The sequence below is a fragment of the Octodon degus genome, unplaced genomic scaffold (genome assembly GCF_000260255.1).
Source record: "Octodon degus isolate 3935 unplaced genomic scaffold, OctDeg1.0 scaffold00020, whole genome shotgun sequence".
Classification (NCBI taxonomy): domain Eukaryota; kingdom Metazoa; phylum Chordata; class Mammalia; order Rodentia; family Octodontidae; genus Octodon; species Octodon degus.
The window spans coordinates 12,699,080-12,714,464 of NW_004524596.1; the positions used below are offsets into that span (position 1 = coordinate 12,699,080).

Genomic DNA, 15,385 nt, shown 5'->3' on the forward strand with positions numbered 1-15,385 from the left:
AGGGGAGCTAGATACTCACCTAAACATAAAATTAACAAAAGACAAATATACATTCTTCAAAAATATACCTCTTACCTATATGGTAGATAGAGCTAATTCCACTCATAAACCACATAAGTCCAAGAGGATTTAAATGCAGACATCTCTATGAAGGGCATGTGTTATGGTTAGCACCTAGGACTCTGGAGCCAGTAGGCTGCCTTCAGAATCTGACTCAGCCACCTTAGTTTCATAGGCTAATTAAGCAACGGTTCCGCCACCTGTGAAGAGGTTTACCCTAGAATCTACTATCGTAAGAAATAAGTGAGACTGTGTGTATTAAGATTTAGTAGAGTGCCTGGCATGAAATAGCAATCAATAAACTTCCAAATTAGGATTTTCTTTGTATTGTAAACCTTAATTTAAATTGACTTTATGAGAGAGATGCTTATGACAGTGGGACGGAATATCAACAGCCAGGAGTCTCTAATTCTAATTACATGGAATCTTTTAGCTGGCTGTGGCAGCAAACATCTATAATCCCAGCACTTTGAAAGACTGAAGCAGGAAAGTCATAAATTCAAGCACCACCTGGCCACTCTATCTTTAAAAAGTAAGTAAAAGGACCTAAAGATGTAGCTCAGTGATAAAGAATGCCCATAGGTTTGATCTCCAGTACCCCCCAAGTTGACACTATATTAAGAAATGTTTCAAACATGCATTCTACATATAGTGGCTCCTTATTAACCATTTGGGATTTATTCAAAGCCTAAATGCTGTTCTCCTAGATTAGTGATAGTAAACCTGTTAGAGGCTGAGTATACAAACTGCTACCCAAAACCCACTTATTTATCACAAAGTGCCAACACTGCAATTATACCTGAATACTGAGGTGTTAGTTTAAAAAAAAAAAAAACAAAAACTCATACATTCACATCTTGTCTTAAAAGAAAGCTACAATAACACGTGTGCCATGGGTTCAACACCACTGTCCCAGATAATAACAACAAAGGTAACAGTCTTCTGGTAAGACTGCATCTTACCAGAATGCTTATTCTTTGTGTTCTAGCAAATCTAAGCCATGAGTGATTTCAGATATTGCCCATCAGTCTTGAGTTATACAATGTCTTGTCCCCCCTATTACATTTCTAAATTCTCTAAGGTCAGAGAACAACATTAACTTTATGTTCCCACAGTAAATAAATAGGTGACTAAATGATGTGGTTTCATACCCAATACCAAGTAAAAGCCTTAAAATGGCAACTTCTGTTTAGTATAATTCAATGTACTTTTTAATAATTTCTAAAAATTAAACTTGAATAAAATATAAAAGGCAATTTCTTTAAGACTCAGGAATGCTAATAAACATATATTCCTTTTGTACTCCATTACAAAAGAATCCAAACCAGTAATGACAGACACAGAAGAACATATCCCAGCTAGCTGTGTGTATCATGCAAGTTACAACAGAATCTGAAGTAGACATTTTTCTAATGGTTGGTAATTATTTTTATTCATGTGTTTCTGTGACAATAATTAGTAGGAAGGGGAAAGCAGATAGGAAAAACTTAGCCGGCAGCTTCTATTTAGGAATAACAGAGGAGATACATAAGCATAAACTGGTGCTCCAGTTAGAAAAATTTGTTTAAAAAAAAAAATCAGCAGGCATTGGGTATCAGGTTCCCAGGGAAAGAGGAACATCAAAATGTATCTAGGAAATGTCTGTTTCAGCAAAATATGAAGCTTGAAACCCAGACACAGCAACTAGGCAGGAAGCTGTGAGATAAGGGTGTATGCTCAGCTCGCTCGCTCACTCACGAAGAGTGTCCACTTACATCCCTCAAAGCTGGTTTTATCTCTGACTCTTCATAGGAACATTATGAAAGAACCTTTCATTATGTGATTACAGTGCAGGAGAAAAGTTTGACAAACCATGGAATGAACATATTTTCCTCTTGCAGAAGCTGATGAGAACAATTTGCTTCACAAGAAGTGATCTAAGGAAAGGCTCATTTATTTAAAGGTTCAATAGCAAATTGTCTTACTGTCTTGTTTGCTTGCAAAACTTTGCTTGGGCATTGGAAATAGAGAAATTCACCTTTTTTTTTTGGCGGGGGGGAACCAGAGAATGAACTCAGGCTCTTGTGCTTGCCAGGCAAGCACTTATTCTACTGAGCTATCTCCCCAGCCCTGAGAAAATTCATCTTAAAGAAAAATCATATTAGCAAAAAAAAATCTTATTAGCTCAGAACAAAGGCAGCACTTTGCCATGTGGACACAGGCTAGCCAGGAAGGGAACTAGGTTCCTGTTCCAGAGCTGTCACAACCAAGCAACAGCAGGGGCTTCAGTTCTTTCTTGGCAAGGTAGCTGGAGAATATCATCTCTACCACCTTTCCAGCTCTTAACACTTTGGAAGGACAGTGCTCAAATCAGTCATTCTTGTCTCCACATAGTAACAAAATTTCCCAAATTGTAATCTCACTTCTTATCAGCTTGTTACAAAATATACTCATGTATAAAGGACTTAAGTGGCCACTCGTTCAACAAAGGTCCATAAAACCAGGATACTGCTAAGCTACAAAAACAAAACTTCCCTGTCAAGGTATCAAATTATAAGTTATAACAGAATTTTATTGCTTTTACAAATGTGCAGGGTGAATACAGAAAAGAATGAGGCTCAAAAGCAGTATTTTAGGCTACATGAAGAACTGCCTAGCTCCATTAATACAAAAGTGGTTCATAGCCATTACTGTGTGGAATATGAAGTCCAACTTTCACATTTTCCACAATAACTAGGGTACAATTCAGTTGCCTCAGTGCCTCGAGGTCTACTGTGGTCATGCTCACGAATCTCACATCAGTCCTTTCACCACCAGCCATAGCACACCTAGCTTTGCCAGGGCAACTGTGTCCGGGAGGGGAGGGTATACTTAGAAGTGGCCCAGCCATTACAATGTAAATTACATTTTTCTAGGTCTATACATTTAACTCTTAAAGGTATTAAAGACATGAGAGTGGAAGTATTTTTAATTCAAAGAAGCAAAGCTTTATGTTTAAAGCAGAAATCCTGTAATAATGTAAGTAACACTGAGCTCTTTCTTCATGGCTTTCGATTTTCACGGACTAAATGTTCCTACATTGAGGTATTTCTTTAAATCAGCTATAATCAAGAGTAAAGCTTCCCACAGAGAGCAGGGTTTCAATGTTAGAACAGCTATCACATATTTTGATCCTTCATTCAGTCGTTAGTTTCTTTTCACACCTACGTGTGTGAGGTTACCATGTGAACAGTACTGAAAAATGTCTATAACTCATTAGAATACAAACTAAGACTTCACAAAAATACAGTTTGTTTTATAATTATGCAAGCAGTCACTGGAAGAATTAGTTTAAACTAAGTAAAACCATCTTTTGTTACTGCTATTATTGCTTTTTTATAAACATCTCTTCAGGTTACCCCACATAAATTAAATTCATAAAACCATAAACCTTAGATACTATGTGAAAGCTGTCAGCAAAATAGTTTTCATAAGCAGCTTTGAGGTCTTTCTCAATTACAGTAAAAGAAAAACACGCTTTCTTTCATTTTTTAAAGTATAATGAAACAAACCCAAAACTAGATATTTTAAACTTGTCCTTGGGAAAAAAAACCTGAGAAGGCCAGGAACTCCAGCACATGCTTAGTTCGGGGCAAGATGGTGCACATCAGGGGACTAATCACTAATCGCGACCGGATTCCTGAGCAAAGATGTTGGCACTGGCGCTACAGTCAGTCACCAGTAAAGACTCCTACTTGAGGACACTAATGCCTACTCGACTTGGAAGGGAATAAGGAACACAACATGTCCACAACGTACTGTTCACCATTGCCCTTCTCCTTTCCCAGCCTTGCAACAGCGCAAGCCCAGCTGTTAACCAGATGCAAGCACATAAGCTACAGGGTGCGAAAATAAAAATATTATTATTTCCATGAAGCTCGTTACGTGGTTATTACAGGAATAGTCAGCATTAGCATACTACGATATTTGTTTTATTCCTGAATGCTGTTACATCCTGGGGGGAACATTATCTTTATTTGAAAAGGGTTAAAAATAAAATTACATGTTATACATCTTTGCTAAAAAACTGTGGGAAATGGATTTGTTGAAACCATATGGAAAGAAAGAGGGAATCAATTAAAAACAGAAATCTAATAAATCTAAAATATTTCCAAATGAAATACTTGTGGTGAGCTAATTGCTTGTAAACACTGTACTTGAGTCTCCTGAACAGTCCCAGATGGTGAACTACCTTTGTGGTCTTCAAATAAAAGTCAGCCAAAAAGACCAAAGTGACCACAGCTTTATTGTCAAAGTAGTGGGGAAACATGAGATCCATAATCAAACAATGTTATTTTTTATTCTTTTATAAAGCTTAAGAAATTTGTTAGTTTTCCTAAATAATTTTAACTAAAATTTAAGTGCATGTATGGTAAATAAAGAAATAGAAACTAATGAAAATGAGGTAAAGTCTAGTTATTTACAGAAAAATATTTCTTAAAATGCCAGTTGTGAAATGCTCTGCAAGATCCAATATCCTAAACCATCATGAATGTTATTCAGTTGACATCTATAGGCTTTTACTCAACAAAAATTCACAACGTTTTAAAAGCAGGGCTATAAATAAAAATTTGGCATGCATGCCTTGACCAGAAGTTATACCAATGGAATACACATCTGTATTACCTGTGCCACTGTCAGTAATCCATCAGAAGATTCTGGCGTGGACTGCATGGGCAGAAGCTGGCACAGGGTGCCCAGGAGTAAAGCCACCTCCTTCATGCTTCTCCAGCAGCATACCAGCACCATCTGCGCCGTGACATCACATGTTTTTTTTTCTTTACCTTAAAAAAAAAAAAAAAAAATTGAACACTCTTCATTACTCATATCCCAGGTTTCTTAGAACTAGTGAATTCAGAATTTCCTTAAGAACAATCTGCCTGAACAAACCAATCTGTCATATGTTGCTTGTTCAGGAAGAAAAAAAAGCTAACATTTGTCAAGCATGTGCTATTAGGAGGAATCATGTTTTTGTTTTGTTTTGTTTTTTTAGGAGGAATCATGCTAAGTGTTTTCCATTTATTATTTTCAAAATAAATTAAAAAATAAAAGGCTAATATTGCTTCAACATTTAATAAAAAAAATTATGCCTCTGGCACTCATAAAGTATTACATGGATAACTATACAAAATGTATTTCTCAGGGCCAGTGAGATAGCTCAGTGGGCTAAAGCACCTACTTAGGCAAGCACAGGGGCTGGAGTCTGATCCCTAGCACCACATGCTGTGCCATCTCCACCCCTGGGGGCACTGAGCTGGGAACTGAGTCTGGGTATGATGGCACATGCCTGTAATCCCAGCACTGGGGAGGCAGAATACAGGAGAATCACTACGAGTCCAAGCTGTGTAGTGAGACCCTGCACCACAAAAAAAAAAAAAAAAAGCATGCAAAGATAAGTTTTTGCAGGACAATATCCCCATCTAGTGGAGAACACAGAATGTGTAACTACTAAAAATTCCTGGTTTTGATTATACTTTTTACAATACTGCAGGAAACTTAAGAATAAGATAGATGAGGTTAATTATACAAATTCTATTTTTTTTATTTTTATTTTTTTCCCATGTATCAGTGACCAGGCTATGGCAGCTGCTGAGGAAACACAGATGCCATGCATAAATCACAAGGTTGCTATGGCCCACTGTACCCACTGGAGTGCTGTACCTAAACAACAGCCTCCAGCAACCACAGAGCAAGGAGACAAATTCTAGAGACTGGGTACAACAAAGCAGCTCATCATTTGCAGAGTGACAAGATTTGCTTCCTTGAAACTGCTGCTTGACTTTAATAGTGACCACAAAGGCTGACAATGCGCCACAGCACAGCAAGAGGACGGACTGCATCATGGCCACCAAGGCATGTTTGGCACTCAAAGGTTTTTTGTTGTAGCACCTTATATGGTGAACAGGGGCTTATCATCTTCTGACTAAAGCCTTATTATAAATTCACTCCTAAAACCAAATCATTCTCAAAACGAGTATATAAAAATAAAAAGCTTTCTTTTCTAGAAATGCTCTGCACAGATCTGCAGCCTCTAGTTCATTATGTGAAAGGTCGTATTATGTCACTTAAACACTGAGACTGGGGTGTAGTTCAGCAGTACAGTGCTGCCTAGCATGTGCAAGGCTATGGATTCTAGCCCATCACTGGAAAAAATGATTAGGGTACTAATTCTATACATGTTACCTTTTATATCTGCAAAAGGATCAATATCTGACACGCTGACATTCAAATCCTCCAAATCAAAGCTATCACATTCTTTCAGTATTTTGGCTTGGTTGAAATAATCATTAGTATCTCGTGGCTGAATCTCATTGAGAATCACCTGTAGGCGGCTTGCTGACTCTGAAGGAGAGATGACAGTGCATCAAAGATCCTTAGTAAGAACACGTGCAGAGACAGGTAAGAGGGGAAAGGCAGACAAAAGTCCAGCAGCTCCTTGGGACAAGTGAAGGACCTCTTCTCATTTTACTTTCCTTCATTAAAGTTTCCGCCCTTCAGATGGCCTTGGTCCACTGCAGGCTCCTAGGGAGTTCCATTAGTGCTCCACCTTGCTAATCCGCACTGCCTACCCTCAAAGCTGCAGCAGCCTCCTGCTCAGCTATGTTCAGAAATACTACTATTATAAAACCCAGTTTACTCTGGGGAATGAGAACCCTGCTCATCACTTGGTTCTCAGGTCCATTTTTTAGCCATTTTTTTTTGGAAATGAACAATGAAAACTTTATTCTTAGATAAAAAGATAATAATCAACTGAACTGGCTATTTTTTAAATAGTTAAAAATATTACCAAAAGGGCAAAAATATCACAAAATGTAATTCCTTTTTTCCCTCAATTTAGCTTTATCTCTCTCCAAAGAAATGAGAGACAGAAAATTGAACAACAGCACCACAGGCTTGTCTGCTGACCTGAGTCGGTGTCCATGGGGATGAGGCCCTCGGGGGAGGAGCTCTGAATGACTGGAGCCACCACAGCGGAGATCCGGTAGGACATCAACAGGAGCTTCTCCACCACAGGTGTCCACTCACTCACTAGCTGCAGGCTGCTACAAGAGGGACATTAGGGATGCTTATACTACAAGCAAGGGGGACTTGAAAGATTTTATTTTAAAATGATGCAAAATATGGAATATTTGAGACATACAAATAAATATATAAGTAGATTTTTAATCTGATTTTCAATTCTCTTTAAGGCAAGACAACATCCTTTTCCAGGACAGATTCCTGTAGGAGATTAAAGTTCAGACATAAGTATGCATCTGAAACCAGAGATAGCAGGGGTGCTCTTACTCTAGCGGTAACTTCTGCAGAGCTCCTGTCACACAGTGCACACGCCCGTACATTGGGAAGGATGCTGCTGCCTGAAGCAGAGAGTTTTCGGCCTGAGACATATCTTCCTCAAGATTTTCTATCAAGCACTTGATAACTAGAAAAAAAATAAAATAAAATAAAACAGAAAACCAAAACACTGCCAGTTGTAAAATCCATTTATAAACTTGTAGGGAGCAAAATTTCAATAAAAACAACTCCAATGTGTTCTAAAATGCTGTGAATCAGAAAAAGTTTTCAAGATCACTCAGCCCATGAACTCATTTTAAAGATAACAGTTAAAGAATTGAGTGTCTTCCCTTAACTACCTGGATCCACTATAGCATTCAATTTGACCCAGTCTTCCTGCACATCTCTGGCTGTGGCATCAAACTTTAGACCTGTGTGATGTGATATTTGGCCAGAAGATGCCTTTTAGTAACAACTAAATAACTCACCATACAATTCATACATTTAAAGTATACAATGAAGATAACGGTACATTGTAATCACTATTGTTATTCTCTTATTTTTTTTTGGAAAATCTGTTTGTTTCATAACACAAAACAATAAAGGTACAAGTCAATAGTTTTTAGTACATTCAGAGACACGTGCAACCATCAGTTTTAGAATACTGTCCCCATAAAATAAAATTACCCATTACAAGTCACTCCCCACCCTAGGAAACCACTAATCAGATTTCTGTCTCTAGGAATTTGCTCATTCTGGACATGCCATATAAATGGAATTATACAGTACAAGGTCTTTTGTTTTTTGGGGTTTGTTTTTTCTCTTAACAACCTTTATTATTTTTTTTTAAGATTGCACATTGTAAATAAATTAAGACAAGGTCTTTTGTGATTGGATACTTTCATTTAGCATAATACAGTAGTGCCTCAAGTCACAAGTTTGTTCTATGATTCTTGAAAACATGGGCACATTTATGTTTGTGTGGGAAAGATGGTCACAGTCATCTTCATCACCCCAAAAACAAAAACAAAATTTTGCGACACTTCCGTGTTTTACAAATGAAAGTACTCATGAGCCAAGGTACCACTGTATTTTCAAAGTTCATCACTGTTGCAGCAGCTATCAATAGCTGATTCGTTCCACAGCTCAGTGACCACCAACTGAATGGACACACACTTTTATTCATTCATCTATCTACTGATGGATGTAATTTCTGGGTTTTGGCCAATCTGAATAACACTGCCATAAACTTCCTGGTTTTGGGCATATGCTTTCTTTTCTCTGGGTATATACCTGTTAGGGAATGAATGTGTTCCCACCTCTAGTGTTTGAAGGTTCCACTTTTCCACATTTTTATCAACATTTTCTGTTACTTTTACTTTTTTTCTTTTTAATTGCAGCCTTTCTGCTGGGAATGAAGCGTTTCCTCAGTATGAACATGGTTTTGATTTGCACCTCCCTGAGGACTAGCAATACTGAGCATCTTTTCATGGGTCTACTTTGTGTATCCTCTAAAGAAACATCTATGCAGTCTTTCTCCATTTTTTAAATGGTCATTTGTTTCTATTAGTGAGTTGTAAAAGTTCCTTTTGTAAGTGTGCCATTCTATAGATTCTCTTTTTACTTTCTTGATGGCACCTTTTATTGAACAAAAGCTGTACATTTTCATGCAGTTTGATTTATAATTTTGTTTTGCTGTTTGTGCTTGGGAGTCATACCTAAGAAAATACAGTAGCGCTTACCCCAAGGTCATGAAGACACAGAGCCATACTTTCCTCTAAGAGTTTTATAGAACTGGCCTTTATATTTAGGTCTGTAGTCCACTGGGGCAAATTTTTATCTGTGATATGAAGTAGCAGGTCCAATTTGACTCTTTAGCATTGGGATATCCAGTTAGCCAGAATGAGAAAATGCTTCTCCTCGTCCCTCTGAAGGGCTGTACTTTAAATTTTAGAACTGTGTATAATTACTAAATTATTAATATGCAGGGTACATAAAACTTAACAGGAAAAAACAAACAATTCCACAGAAAACTAAACAAAGGACGTTAGCATGCACTTCATCCCAGAGAAAATATGAACTAACTATAGGAATCAGTCTGGAAAGATAGCTCAGTGGACTAAAGTGCCTGCTCAGGCAAGTTTAGGCAAGCGCAGGTACTGTGGTTCAATCCCCAGCACCACATGCTGTGTCAGCCCCGCCCCCAGGGAAGGCTGAGTCAGCCAAAAAAGATAAAAGAAAAAGACCCTACAGTAATCAGAAAAATTAAAAATTGAAATCGCACTATCACTTTGTATACTGCAAATTTTTAAACTTTGGTGATAGAAAACTATGGTGATAATGTCTAATAAGCACAATCCATAATTTGTTGGTGGCAGTGTACTGTGAAAACCTGTTTAGTATCAGTTCGTAAAACTAAAGACAACGGGCCAAGGACATAGCTCAGTAGAGTAAGCGCTTGCCTGGCAAGTGCAAAGGCCTGAGTTCAATCCCCAGTTCCACCGGGAAAAAAAAAACTAAAGACAGGCACGCTTTGACCACCAAAAACTCTTCTTTGTTCACCAACAACTCTTTGGACAACATTATCAGCAGATCTGCAGAGCAATGCTCACATTCACATTCTTACTTAGGAAAAATTCAAGCCTATCAAAAGAATAGATTAATAAACTGGCATATTCTATATAGTACTATTTAAATAAAATTCAAAACTATGTAAAACAAAAAAATACATTGCTTAATCCCATATGTAGGGGGTAAAACCATAAAGAAAAACAAGATAAAAAGTTAATGCAAAGCACAGGGAAAAATAAAGGATTCAAAGGTAGGGGCACTTGTTTTCTAGAGGCAGGGTGCCACCATGCAGCTTTAGACTAGCCCTGAACTCCTAAGCTCACACAAACCTGCCTCAGTCTCCCAAACAGGAGACACACACCACTACATCTGGTTATCTTTTTTTTTGCAATGCTGGGGATGGAACCCAGGGCTTTGTGCGTACAAAGTACATACCCTACCACCAGTCTTTCTCCTACCTCTTCAGCTGAGTTTATCACCTAGCTTATTTAACCATATTGAAGTATTCTTCATATGTGTGAAATATTTCATAGTTATAATATGCATGTCCCAATTCATGCCAGTCGCAGTCTTCTTCCTGTTGTCTTCTATGGTCTCCTTTTGACCCTGGGCCTAAAGCAGTTCAAGTGGCCAACTGTTATCTTCTATGCCACTGACATCTCTGAATCCCCAGATCCACAAGCACACTCCCACCAGAACTACATATAGCCTTAAATTTTTCTCCAATTACTGATTCTGTCAAGGCTTTTTATATCACATTAGAAAGAACGATTTTCAACTCTCTTTATCTGATCCTTCTTTTACTATAAAAATCCGCATCTCTCCTGACATTCCGTACAATTCCAAATGAAAATTTATTAGCATAAAAGCACATACCTCTCCAACAAATATTTACAGAAAATCACTAGCTAAAACATTGTAGGCCCTAGGCTTGGGAACTGGCAATATCGCAGGGTAAAAAGAAAAGGAGTGATCAGTCAATTAAGACATAAATTCTAACAATCAAATGAACTCTGCTCTTCATAAAAATAACAAAGATGATTTATCTATAGGTATAGTACAATTTCTGAAAGAAAAAAAGTTCCTTTTGATGGAGAAAAGGGTTGTCCTCTTTTAAAATTAAAAGTCTTATTAATGTGTATTTGTGTATTGACTTATTTAACATGAATCCTTTATTTAGTAGCTAGTGTCGGGGCTGGCCAGATAGCTCAGTGGATTAAAGCACCTGCTTAGGCAGACACAGGGGCCAGGGTTCGATCCCCAGTCGGCCATGCCAAATCTGCTCCTTGGGTGCGCTGAGACAGTGATTGAGACTGAGCATGGTGGTGCGTGCCTGTAATCTCAGCACTTGGGAGGCTGAAAACAGGAGGATCACTATGAGTCCAATCTGTGTAGTGAGACCCTGCAGACCCTATACTAAAATAAATAAATAAATAAATAAATAAATAAATAAATAGAAGCACGTGTCACTGCTGAGTAAACTTCACGGGTACAAAAGAACTCATGATGCTTTTATGCTTGTAAACTCTTAGATAAATGATTAACTATTAGATACCAAACAAATAGCGAGAGAATAGGAGACTGGTTTTGGCTAGGAGCAAAAGGACACTTCCTCAATACAAACCCATTAATGTGTTCCTTTCTACCACAGAAGCAGGCTTGTTTTCATCACTGTGTGAGCCACTCTGGGGTAGGTAGGCGGCCAAGGACGACGGCACAGCGTCCTGCCAGATTAAGAAGTTCAGCAGGTAGGAAGCTGTCACACAGTCGTATGGTTTTGTGCTTGTGCTGAGCTCCAGAGCTGCCTGGAATAAATCCTGTAGTTTCTCAGCATCCTAGAAGAGAACAAAGTCCCAGCAACTGTCATGGTGAGATTTCTGTAACCTGCAAATGTACTACATACTTAAAAATATAGCCTGCCATGCAGCTCTAATTCAACATGAATATTAGTTTCTTTTCTCCCTCAATAAAGGTTAGTACTAAATTATTTATTTAAACAAGATTTCACTGTGCTGTCCACATCGATTGTGAACCTGTGATTATCCTGCCACAGCTTCCCAAAGGGCTGCGATGTGCCTGTAAGTGTACATCACCACACCCAGACTTTAGTTTTATATCTCAGTATTGATTGCTATTAATTCAGAGATGAAGCCCATAAGAATAATTGGGCAAATCAACAGGGAGAAAGCTGTTTTTTAAATACAGAGCCTCTTTCTTTAGCAACAGCACACTTTTTCCTATAGAAAGCTGTAATGTTTACAACCAGAACAACTTTGTTTTTGGTTTTGGTTTTTTGTGTTTTTTTGGGTACTAGGGTACTCAGGACCTTGTGCTTGTCAGGCAGGCACTTAGGCCACTGAGCAACATCCCAAGGCCCAGATCAACTCTGTTATCTCTACATGGAGTAATTTTTTTCTCCTATATGCTTTACTTGGGCATCATACTCCCGCCCTCCTATTAGCTTCTCCCTCCCCACAGAACTAGTTCAATGGAGAGAAGTACAAAGCCATTGGAAGGTTATGCAGGATGAAAGTGTATTTATATGTGTAGACAACAAAGCGACCAGAGCCACCTCTGCGGTTCAGCATCTGAGCTCCCCTAGTTATACAAATATCCATTCATATCAGCTGCCATGGTTTGTATCTAGATCTCCCCTACCCCACTCCAAAGTTTTATGCAGTCCTATTAAGCTTTTCAGAAGTGGCTGGGGTTGGGAAGATAGCTCAGTAGCATAACTGCCTGCCTGTCAAGCACAAGGTTCTGAGTTTGATCCCCAATACCAAAAAAAGAAAAAAGAAAAAAGGAGAGAAAAAAAGAAAGAAAGAAAGAAGACTCATTTTTTCTTTTTCTTGGTGGAATGGGAGATTGAACTTAGGCCCTTGCACTTGCCAGGGAAGCGCTTAATCCACTGAGCCATCTCCCCAGCCCTAGAAGAAAGAAAAGAAAAGAATGAACATTGCACAGCAATTAACCACTAGGAAGAATGCATGCAATGTGTTAATTATTGAAACTGTCCTACCAATTTGAAAAAAAAAAAAGAATCAAGACATGTTATGTGCGTGTAAAAAAATAAATAAAATGAAAGCAATTATCGTATATTCAAAAAAATGTGAAAATTAAAAAAAAAAAAAAAAAAAAGAAAAGAATGAACGAACAAGCAAGCAAATCCTGTAAGAAGTGGCTGGATTTCGGGTATGTGGATGTGGGTTAAGGGTGTGATACTACAATTAAGGGTGTGGATAATGGAAGCCCCACCCTGGGTATAGGTGACACCAAAAAATAGGCTTATAGCCTGGGTAGAATACAAAAGGGCAGAAAAAAGGCAGGGGGCTGTGGTTGCTGCCGACCACCCTCTGCCTGTCATACCATGGACTGTTTCTCTTCTGTTCCACCCTCTGCCACACCACCCTGCCTTGGAGCCAGCCAACTAGATTGAAACCTCTACAAACTGAGCTGCAGTAAACCTTTCCTCCTTAAACCTCAGCTGCTGGGTATGTTGTCCCACCAATAAGAAAAGTAACTAAGACTGCCCTAATAGACAGAACAAAGGGCTGCTTACGGTCACTGTTCACTGCCATCATCATGGGAAGGGACTGGCCAGACAACCACAGACATGGTTTCCAGTCCCCACTCAACTGCTGACAAGCTAGTGCTACCACTCTGGAAATGAGGGTTTGGTTGCTCGATAATATGCTATTTACTAGAGTTGGTCCGTTAACTGTCTGCCATAAGAAAAAAAATTATAAACTTAATTTTGAAGTTGAATATATGTACACTAATATCTAATGATATAATTTCAAAATCATAGGTTATAAGATGTACTGATTTAAATATCAGTTACTTTCTATTTACATTCTTTGTCATTTGATATGGTTAATTTTCTATGGCCCATAAACTTAGTATCAGTGGTCAAAATTCAAAACAAATATTAGAAGGAATAAATTAAGCTACTAAGTCATTTTTGCAACTGACAATAAGTTCTTGAATTGGCTAGACAATTAGTAAGAAACATAATAAATAAACCTGGCAGCCTAAAAGAATTTTGTTCCACCATCTTAGGTCAATCAAAATACAATATAAAGACCTAGGATATGTCGGAAAAAAAGGCAGTAAGCTAAGTGAGTAGTAAAGTCATATATTAGAAAGATGTTATCAAAAACATGTATTATAGATAAGATACTTAATAGTAATCAGGCATACAAAGCATGCTTTAATGTGTATTTTATTTTTAAATACATAATATACAAGATAAACCCAAAGAAAGATTTTAGAAATAAATAATTATTATTTTTAAATCTTGTATGTCTATTCCATTGATTATTTTACTGACACACAAGCCAGAACAGACTATACAACCAAAATCCTATAGTATACCCCATGTGATACAAAAATTTCCTGTATTCTAGTTTACCATCTCTGTATCAAGCAAATTATCAAACCAGAGATATAGAGATCCCATAAGAATCTTCAATAGTTTATGCAATAACCAGGTCTTTGATATATGTGTTGTAATACACCTTTTCCATTCCAGATACTCTTAAAACACTTGCTAGGGTTGAGGCACAGCTATATATGTGACACAAGGCTATATATGACAAACAGTGGAGGGTGTGGGTGTTGCTAATAGAGGACAAGAAAGTTTATTTCAAATTCTGTAGTGTTCAGGAGTTAGTACACTGAACATCTGTAGACCCTTCTCCCTACAGGGCACCAGGAAGACCACAGGTGTATGTGGATCTTGGAGAGCAACTCTCAAACTGAGTACAAATCAAAAAAGACATCCCGAGATCTTGCAATGCCAAAGAAGCCACAAAAACAGTGTTCCTTTTCTGGTGTGTTCTACAGAATCTCACCATGCCTGCAGGCCGCTGGGCCCTAAATACAGGCAGCAAACAGTTGGCACCCAGGCCACAACCCCCGTGGGTAGCCTTCCCCTCTGCAGAGTTCTCACAAAAAGCAAGAGAGAGCTCTGGAGCCACTACTCTGCTGCTAACCCCAGAGTCCCAGAATAAGCCTCAAGGGTAGGGCTGCAAGTCTCTCTATAGGGTCCCCTGCATACTTCTGTTTTTTTAGTTGAAGTTTATATTTTGTTTTTGGTGCTAAGGACCAAACCCAGGACTCCTAGCTTGCTAGGCAAGCGTTCCCCCACTGAGCTAAATCCCCAGGCCCCTCCCTTGCATCCTACACCTTTAGTCCTGAGCCCATCTTTGGCTCCTACCCCAAAGTGGAAAGAGCAAGATGTCAGAAAGAGAGCAGGTTCCAGGAGAGGTGCTGGGTAGAGCCTTGAGGAGGACAACTGGAGTTAACCTCATATATTCATGAGTTTCAGTCTCAATTTAGCTGCTCTTGATGCTAAGACCAGAAACATGTTCTCTAACTCATTTACCTCAGGTTCCCAGTCTAATAAGCAGAAAGATTATCTCTAAAAACTCAAAGTTACTGTAAGTGATGTGTTTTGATC

At 38.4% G+C, this 15,385-nt stretch overlaps 1 protein-coding gene and 1 non-coding gene across 3 annotated transcripts in view; both read right to left on the bottom strand.

Moving 5' to 3' along the window:
• The window catches only part of Thada (THADA, armadillo repeat containing), a 384,981-nt gene that overhangs the window by 334,351 nt on the left and 35,245 nt on the right, over positions 1-15,385 (bottom strand). For both annotated transcript variants that reach the window (XM_023711247.1, XM_023711248.1), the window contains 5 exons: positions 11,549-11,759; positions 7,366-7,501; positions 6,985-7,121; positions 6,262-6,420; positions 4,705-4,862 (listed from right to left, as the gene is read on the bottom strand). In XM_023711247.1, coding sequence (XP_023567015.1) covers positions 4,705-4,862; positions 6,262-6,420; positions 6,985-7,121; positions 7,366-7,501; positions 11,549-11,759 — 801 coding nt within the window. The remainder of the gene's footprint in view (positions 1-4,704; positions 4,863-6,261; positions 6,421-6,984; positions 7,122-7,365; positions 7,502-11,548; positions 11,760-15,385) is intronic.
• Positions 5,637-5,769, bottom strand: LOC111815757. Its single transcript, XR_002820400.1, has one exon. It is a non-coding gene; the product is annotated as a small nucleolar RNA SNORA84 (small nucleolar RNA).